Below are 9,099 nucleotides of genomic sequence, written 5' to 3'. Positions count from 1 at the left end.
GCTTCCCGAAGGAGATATGGGTACTAAAGAATTATTGTGGTGTTCAATTTGGCAAAAATCATTTGGAGCTGGGTTGAGGAGGTTAGCGATCTTCATTTTATCCATGCCAGTCAACATATTCTCCTAGCATGTCCCATTCGCAGGTTGTGTCAAATTTACGACACTGCGTTTTAATCACAGCATACGTGGGTTCCACCGTTCCAACGGATTCGGCAAAGATCTACATACGATATTATCACGTGATACATAGACATCGAGAAGCCATGGATGCTTGTCTATCGGATCCTCTGTTTAATGATGAGTGAGGGAGGCTTCTAAGCCACAGGAGATGGCGTCACATTTCAACATTTGCAACCGGAGCTACACTGGTTGGCCGCTCGCGACCTCACGGAAAGCACTTACGTAGTAGAGGTGCAGTCTCTCCTGAATCGAGGACCCGAAGAGCCGAGCGGTCCCGACCCACCCCTTCAGTTACTCAACTCCACCTTGTGGAACGAGAATGCGGAACGAGATGCGCCGGATCGGCTCAAAAGCGAAGATACAAGAATTCCAACTGAGATGGGGGCAAATCCACGCGGGCTTTCGAAACTGCACTCCCAGGCAAGCACACGAGACTCCTATATGATGACCTAGATCGACACGAGGCATCTATTTTGGCGCAGCTGAGAACAGGCCACGCGGATTTGCGAAGTTTTCTGTTTACAATGCAGCAATCGGGTAGCAGGACACCTGTGCGTGTGGCAAGGAAACTGAGTATGGAGTCAATACGGCACTTTATCTTTCGACGTTGAAGGTGAGATCATCTTCGCCACGACATGAATTGAAGCGATGGGCGACAGGTCTGGCGATTTGTCGTTTGCGCTAGGAGGCAGATCGGGCCAGGTCCGCACCGATGGGTCACCGTTCTCGATAGCGACCCATCTCGGCGGAAAACTAACCTAGAAGTAGTACGGGCTGTGTTAAATTTGCGCGAAACACAGGCAGGTTAAGGAGCGAGACCCCAGGGGTACGGATACAAAGATTTGACAAAACCAAGAATATATTAATGATTGACGCAAGGGAACAGTAGAGATGTAGGACATAACCATCAACGGTAGATAGAGAAGCAAGCCAGTAGCTGGGGGCTCCATGCAGCCTATGGCCGCAATAGCCTGAGGCTATATGATGATAGTAAGAAGAAGAATAGAAGTATCGGATCCTGTTACTTATTTGTGTGATGGCCTGAGATTGTAGCTAGTATAAATCAACCTATAGTCCCTCCCATATGTGAGCCAGGGTAGCGTGCCCTACGTTATCCTAAGATCGTACGATATATACAGAAGCGGTTTTGTTAATCACACTATCGAACCACCGAACTCTTCGTTTCTCTCTTTTCCAGGCCTAACATCCGCGCTAGCCGTCTTCACCGTTGGTGGATGCACCACCCGCCTTGACAAGTTCTATTTTCAGGCATCTTATTGGAACCGTCGACCGACCCGCGGCTTAGGAGGGATCCTCGTCTATGTAATACCTCCATAAAAGGGGAGATAACCGTTTCATCACCATCCTGTCTCTCTTCTCTGGTTTGCTCTTTTAGAACCTGGTCCTGCTTGCCCTGACCATCCCCACCCTTCGACTACTGCTCCTTCGTTGATTACCGGCCTTCAAGGCACATTTGTTGGCATTCTGCTTCTGGCCTTCGGAAGTTGGTCTCTGGCCCCCATTATGCCGACAGCACATCTCATCCAACTTCCCTCTCGCAACGTGATCTCGCGCTTGCGCTTCTTGGTTTTGGTATTTGGACATGGGTGTTTAATCGGCCTCAGCTGAAGTTTAAGATGAAGGCTCGGCCTGCTGCTGCTTCAAAGCAACTTCTAGGGATGGTCTTTGACCCTGAAAAGCCACAACCAGTGTTTCTGATGAAAGGAGGCAACCCCTTTTTGTACGATATATCTTGGGAGACGGAAGCAAGTGATCACACATTAGATCACACGCTGATACAATTGACCCAATTCGAGGTGCCAGCTGGAGCTTTTGATGGAACTGAATAATTATCATAGCCAGTAGTTGCCTTGCCTTGCCTTGCCTTGCCTGCAGTTGCGGCGGCCAACCGAAACATCTTACACGTATCCAGAGTCCGGAAGGGGCTATGCATATGCGCTGTGATTCGGGTAACAACCTCCCGTCGACAATCGACATAACACGATCGATACACGGCTTGGGGCCGCCTATCTTTTCCGCCTTGGAGCTTAGTCAACGCAGTCTAAGTAGACCTTGGGGCGGGGACGCTCGTCTGTATCCTGTCTTATACTGAATTAAGCACTCCTCTATCTAACGGATGCAAACCAGTTGTTCGGCCAGACCAGCAACTTCCATTATAAGATGCTGCAGATGCCCGGGCACTTTCACAATTACGTAAGATGTGTCACTATCCATTCGCTGCCTCTTCTTGGCGCATCCAGCCTTTACGTCACTTACGAAGGCAGCGCCAAATAAAAGTGGCTAGAAGCTTTACTAGCATCTGAAATGATCCAGGATCGGCGTCTCGGCAGCCACACTAAGTTATTAGTAGGAAAGTGAACATTACGAAGTCGGCCTATCATATGGACTTCTATCCATCAAGCTTGGGAATGAGAAACCCCTGAGCCATCATCACATGCCACTATACCAGAAAGACGCACATCATACTTGAACACCTCTAATCAGTTGTGCCGGTGCTCTAGGGCAACCTCACCAACCACCTGTCTTTTACTGCACCTGCGGCCTGTCTGCCAATCAGCTTGCCCATTGAGATCTTCTGTGCTTACTGTCGAGCCTGCGTGTCCTGCGTATAAGTTCCTGATATAACTTTCAATAGCATTCCTGCTTCCCATACGCAATTGTAGACCGCGTTCTTTTTTTCCCCCCTTGCTTTTCTTCGATTTTCACTTCTATCACAGTACGCATTCGGGTCATCGTTCTGAAGTATTAGTTCACCCTTACTATTACTTTTATCTCTATCTTCTTCGCTTTCCTTGTTCAAGTTTTTTCTTGCACTGAGATCGTGTTTGCTTCCTGTGCTTCTGGTACTACTGCCAGTCAGGCCACTCTCAGCTAATTCTTGGTCGTCGCTCGCCTCTCCAACAACATTATTCTGCCCTGCGTCCCCTCGACCATGGGTTTCTGCGAAGACGGTCGCGGCTTTCGCTGCGACTGGGTGCATTGTGACAAGGTATAGGCATATGTTCTGCCTGGTCTCTCCCCTTTTTTATTTTCCAATTCGTCATCGAGTACTCGATGGGATATTGCCTTCCACGCTGACGGTAGCAGGTCTTCGGTCGCAAGGCAGATCTACGCAGGCATTACCGAATACACATCAACGAGCGACCGTATAAATGCACCGTCAACAATTGCCACAAGAGTTTCATTCAGCGGAGCGCATTGATGGTTCATTCGCGGATCCATACTGGGGAGAGGCCTCATGTCTGTGACAACAGTGGTTGCCACAAAGCTTTTTCTGACGTACGTAAAATACCCTCCTACCCTTGTCCCTTTATGCTGACCGCCACAAGTCATCAAGTCTAGCCCGTCATCGGAGGATCCATACAGGGAAACGACCCTATATTTGCCAGGAGTCAACCTGCAAACGAACGTAAGTAATATCCCGGTTGTTATGCTGCTGACTTTCTAAGAACATGAAGGTTCTGCCGCAAGGCGAGTTTGACCAGACATCAACATCGGTTCCATCCCCCAGAAACCGTGTCATCTCTGCCCTCAAAGACCGGGGGCCTAAAAATCCAGCATCCTGTGCAAGTCGCATTTTTCGATACAACTAACCAATATCCTCCGAACCAATTGGCACCATACCGTCATGATCCACAACCAACTCCTGACTTTCAAGCCCAAAGTCTCCACGGAACGCCGGTGGCTGTACAAGATCGAGGCCCGATCGTTAGGCAGCCTTTACTGGTCACATCACTGGTAGACATACAGCGTGCTCAGCACCACTACATGCGGCTTGTGCAGCTCTATGATCATGGTTGTCAGAATTTTCCGCTAGGATTTCAGACCATGATATAATTTCTCAAGGGCGGAACTCCCTTCACTTACATTCAATAGCACTCAGACGTGAGTAGAAGCTGCCAGTCCGCATCTTGAAGCAGCCTGAAGAGACGGATGGGGTTTGTTTCTAGATGAACTGAGAAGATTTTGGATAGCGACTGCTTTGGGGCAGGAGTTATATCGCGTTAGCAATATGCACTGGCGTCTTATCATGTTCAATTTACAAGTTTGCTCTCGCCAGATGCCTCATTGACTGCTAACTCTCTTCCCCATCTCCCCCAACAGCGTCTCCTTTGCCATTTGCTGTGGGCGGGACTGCTCCTTGGGTTTGCGCATTGTAACATGCTACGAAGAGTTTCTGTGTTTGGGAGGCTTTTTTACTTTCTTTTCTATTGTCCCCCTTCTGTGTGAGGCCAAGGAGGGAAAGGGACTCGGATGCAGTCTATGATCCTTTTTTTCAGCGTATTCTATGTTCGCTTTGCGCCCGTTACCGCGCTACGTAGTTGACGTATCATGCGTGCAGGCGTGGTTGTGGTCTGCTCGTTTGGAAACTTCCAGTCGCTGTCTTAATGTCTTTAGCCCTTACATATCCATCAAGAAAGAAGGAGGCAAACATGCCATCGGACGCCTGAACTACGCATCTTAAATCGTAAGGTGCAATGGTACAGGCTGAGACAGAAGTGGGGCATATGGTTGCCCGCGGTCCTTCTCTGAGTCTAGTTATAACTAGATTAGCAGTGGGCTGTACCTTTACTGGCTCCAAATAACGGTTTGTCCTGCTGTTACCATGAAGTCATGCAAATACGCAAGTAAATCTTTACCCTTTATGTACTAAAGCATGACCGAAGTATGCACCAAAATATGGACTCCCGTAAGATGTAAGACCGTAGGTTTTCGTATTCTTTTAAGCGATTTATTGGAGAAGGGAGGAGCATGCGTTCACCACTGCTACTGTAAGGCACATATATGAGTTTTCCTCTCCGGCATCGTGCTCCCGTATGAAAATAATGTTATCTTCCTCATACACAGTACCTGCTCGACATATTGCACATCGACTTGAAACATAGTTTGGAAACAGAACATTCTACCCCTGTTGCTGATTTACTATCTGTATCTATGTATCCAAATACTAGATTTCCGGACAGACCCAACTCTGCCCGGCTCGTTTGCTTCCAATTAGGAATTGGTTCGCCTGCATGTGCACCTAAGGAGCGAAGGCCGCATTGGCGTTTATGCGATAACAACTTGTGTGACCTGAACCACGCTTGAGGGCCTATTAGTCGTTTGATACGAGTAACGGCGTCTTCAAAACCGAAGGCTGAGAGAGCACAGCAAATACTTGCTTTCCGCAGCCATGTCACCAGCAAACCGACTCCTCGCGGAGAGATAATAACTATCACTTATGAGGGCAAGAAGACTACGGCCTATTCTGACGCTTCCTTTATACGACTAGGTATTAGTGTCTTTTCGGGTTCAGTTGCCCCAGTCTAGGAGATACCGCATTGGCCACCAACAAAGTCAAACTGGGTGGTTGCCTACGTCTCACTTGGTTGCCCTACCCCAAAGGTCGGACACTGATTAGGAGTCGTACATGGTAAGATGATCTTCTGCCCGGTCCCTACTGTTGCCCCTGGGCCAGACAGCAAGCAGTTTCCCCAATTTATCATACTCTGGACGTCGAATCAACCAGCGGACAAGTGCATAGTACGCCGAAGGACCTGGTGAATAGATACTGCGATAAAGGCGCAGCCAGTAGTTCGAAATTCCAAACCCCAAGGTGCTATGGCGTGGTCACCAAATGCTTCAAGTAAATAAACGTAGGATGTTGACCACAGGAGCTGGTAGTGTCATATGTTAGATTGCTTCCACATCCGCCACAGCAGAAAGGGTGCTTTCGGCTCGGCCTAGTTTTTAGGCTCGAAGGCATGTGGAGCTGAGACTTAAATGACAATCCCTCAACTAGAGACAGGGACAAGTTTGACTAAAACATCCCCAGAGGTTGGCCCACCGACGGGGGCTTTGAAACCCGTCGCACAATTTGAATAAATGCTGGAAATATACTACCCTGTATTCTGGTGTTTATCTACTTTATAGGTGTTATGCCCGAGGTTCACATAACCGCCCAGTCATTGGGTGTCTTTGATGCAGGTCTACGTACGGAGTTGTATTGGTGCGAGGCAGGGGTGGATAATCCCTGTGCCATCCGCTATATGTATTCTAGCTGAAGTTTAGTTTCTCTGGCTGCGCTTCTAGTCTGTTCCTGAGAAGCGGACCGACTATACTATGAATCCGTGCCATGATAGGCACGATCATCTCACTATATCTTTGTATTTTACTTCGGCTGCTTGGGCAAGTAAGTTCGGAATACAAGCTAAAGCGGTAGCATCCCTCGTGAAGCAGATGAAGGTGATTCATATCCCATCTGTGTGTGCCTGCATCAATGGCATGCAGGGTGAAATATTCTATATTAAGCTTCCAGTGTCATCCATAAGTATTCCTTCTCCGGAATCGTGGTTTTCTAGAGTTTAGGCTTAGACTTCATTGACGATGCCATAAATAACAACATGCAAAGTAGGCACCAGTACACACTACATATTATCCTGTAGCTGTGGTGCTCTGTTGGTAAGGTCATGGATACCCTTCGGGGGCCTTTCGCATCTAATATAACTGGCTAATCTCTGGCCCTTTCGACCGTAGGTTCTATGCTAGAGTCCAGGGACACTCAAGGTAATATTAAGGTTGAAAGGGGATATGATATATCGTGCGAAATAACCAGAACATAAATGGGGGAATTGATCACCTTATGTATTAAAGCACACTTGGAGATGGTTACGTGAGGTACGTCTGGGACATCATTTCTAGGATTTACTTTCCTGTTGACCAGGTTATTATAGCCAGTGGTTGCCTTGACTAGCCTACAGTTGCCTTCGCCTCAGCGGATCGACGGACAACCCAAGCGTAAAGAGCCATACGACAAAAAAGTAATAAGAGTCCTGATGTGGCTGTTAGAGCGCGGTGTGATGTGGACAAGCCACTTCCAGTGATAACGGTGGTGATTGCATTTAGCTGTATGCCGAGGATGCATAGTTAGGCGCAAACCTGGAGCAAACCGGGGTTAGAGGTTCCGGTCAGGGCCTCAATAATCGAAAGTCGCTCAAGGCAATCGAGCGAATGAAAAGCCGGAGCAATGGCTTGAACGTACAGGCCTGTCAAGGCTGCTTTACACCAATTGCAAGGGATTTGGGAAGACAGCGACGGGAAAAGGCGGCTAGGACTGCCCACGGGCGCCTCCGCCCCCACAAAATGCGAACCTAGCTAGACCTGCAATCGAACAAGACCTACCTAGAGCATGACCAGGAAGTCAAGACCTGATCTTTCCGTACTATCTCGTAAGCAGTCCCTACTGGTGTGACAGGAGCCTCTTCTTATGCAGCTTGTATCATAGTTTCTCTTGAGCGATTTACAACGCTGGCATGACCCGAACCTACGGCGGCGTAATGAACGGGCACCGGTGAAGCTCACGAAAGGGGAGCAAACAAGAAGATAAGATACTCACTTAGGTCCTATCACTGTTGACTAGGTTCGGGACCTCAGCCATCGCTACTTTCAAGCTTTCAAATATCGTCTCAGGCGACTGAGCACTGCCAAGGCATCTCCTCCATTTGAGAATCGCTTCATCACTTTTGCTTGCAAGGAATATGAGTAGACGCTTGAGGAAATCCTCCAGTCGTTGCTTGGTTCCCTCGGCGTGTCGTAATGCCATCTTTCTGCGCTTGTCTTTATGTAGTTCGAACACGCACACTGAGTTTGAGGCCACGCAAAACTGGCAAAGCGGTGCGCCGGTACACTGTTTTGGTCAATTACGTGATTGCAATTACAAAGCTGTGGGGTGAAATCACCTTTCTTCGCTTTCTGCGACAAGCTGTGCATGCGAGATTTTGCCGCCTTGTAGCTGGCTTGCTGTAAGTTGGTTCTGTTTGTAGGGCTTCCCTCGTCGGATGCAAAGATCGAAGGGATACTTTCTCCATCATGATCATCGACTCAATGGACAAAACGGTCAGATACACGAAAACGAAAAATCCTGAGGTGATGATTTGCTAGGTGCGTCTATATCAATATGAGCGGGTGTCATTCTAAGATATTAACGGAGGAAGAAATTAAGCCCGCATATATGGATCAGGATCCTTTCCCACTCGGCACGTGCTCGTACCCCGAGAATGCCGGGCCGCTTGCCCCACAGCTTTCTGCGGTGTGTACCTTAGTGGGTTGCCGCTTTTACTGCCTGTTGGCATAATGAGCGAGCAGTGGATGATCTGCGCATATCCCTTGCGTGTCCAATGAAGGAGCATCAAAGGAGAGCAGGATTCGCCGACTAACGACAGCAGATGCAAAATTTTCGTGTTCGCAGTTAGGTACCACCGCATATATGAAGCTCTTGCTAGAATAGGGCCGGCTGCAGCCCCATCTACAAGTCCAAGACATCCCCAGCTGCAATGATCGTATGGTGGCAGCTGAGAACTCCGTTCACACATCGTTTCGCCTTAGGAACACTGGCTGTTTGGCCTGGAAGAGAAGGCAGGGCTGACTAGATATGATTCTACCTTCGTTCGTTACTATAGCATTCCTCCACAGTATCTATTACACGTTTCTCCTTGTTGATCGTATTGTGCGACAGCTTAAGAGGTAAAAGGGTTAGAGGCGGATAGAAACAAATATCCCAATTTCGTTGGAAGGAGCGGAAAACGGTGCGTTCATATACATATGCTTTGCAATGACATGTACCTGTTGCCATCTGGCAAGTGGCAGGTAATGTTTAAAATTGGTGTCATATCTCACGAAATTGAGGACATCTTTGCTACACAGGGGCGGGATAATTCTTCAAGGACTGCGACACCCCTGGTTTGATGAACAGGACGGAGTAGTACACCATTATGTTCTGGAGACAACCTTGACTACCACAATCTGGAACAGTACCATCCCAATTTTCTCCGGAATGGGCATGTCCTACTGGGGTTTCTAGTTTTAGGATCCCGTTCGGGACTACTAGGGAGACTAGGGGTTTATGTAGGAAGTAACACA

At 48.3% G+C, this 9,099-nt stretch overlaps 2 protein-coding genes across 2 annotated transcripts; one reads left to right on the top strand and one right to left on the bottom strand.

Annotated features, from left to right (window-relative positions):
* Window positions 1-3,133: 3,133 nt before the first annotated feature.
* On the top strand, window positions 3,134-4,038 carry BDQ94DRAFT_164566 (C2H2-type zinc finger protein; the record flags this gene model as incomplete). Its single annotated transcript, XM_026770049.1, has 4 exons — window positions 3,134-3,190; window positions 3,289-3,480; window positions 3,531-3,610; window positions 3,660-4,038. 4 exons carry the CDS (start codon window positions 3,134-3,136, stop codon window positions 4,036-4,038), a joined length of 708 nt encoding a protein of 235 aa, XP_026619364.1.
* A 3,426-nt stretch (window positions 4,039-7,464) lies between these two features.
* Window positions 7,465-8,158, bottom strand: BDQ94DRAFT_155691 (Zn(II)2Cys6 transcription factor domain-containing protein). Its single transcript, XM_026768517.1, has 2 exons — window positions 7,916-8,158; window positions 7,465-7,869 (listed from the first exon to the last, which is right to left on the bottom strand). The coding sequence occupies exons 1-2, from the start codon at window positions 8,055-8,057 to the stop codon at window positions 7,577-7,579; spliced, it is 435 nt and encodes a 144-aa protein (XP_026619363.1). The 5' UTR covers window positions 8,058-8,158; the 3' UTR covers window positions 7,465-7,576.
* Between the last annotated feature and the right edge of the window lie 941 nt (window positions 8,159-9,099).

This window comes from Aspergillus welwitschiae, assembly GCF_003344945.1.
Source record: "Aspergillus welwitschiae strain CBS 139.54b unplaced genomic scaffold BDQ94scaffold_134, whole genome shotgun sequence".
In the NCBI taxonomy this organism is placed as follows: Eukaryota; Fungi; Ascomycota; class Eurotiomycetes; order Eurotiales; family Aspergillaceae; genus Aspergillus; species Aspergillus welwitschiae.
The sequence above is the reverse complement of the archived record's forward strand: the minus strand, read 5'-3'. Positions and strand labels throughout refer to the sequence as shown.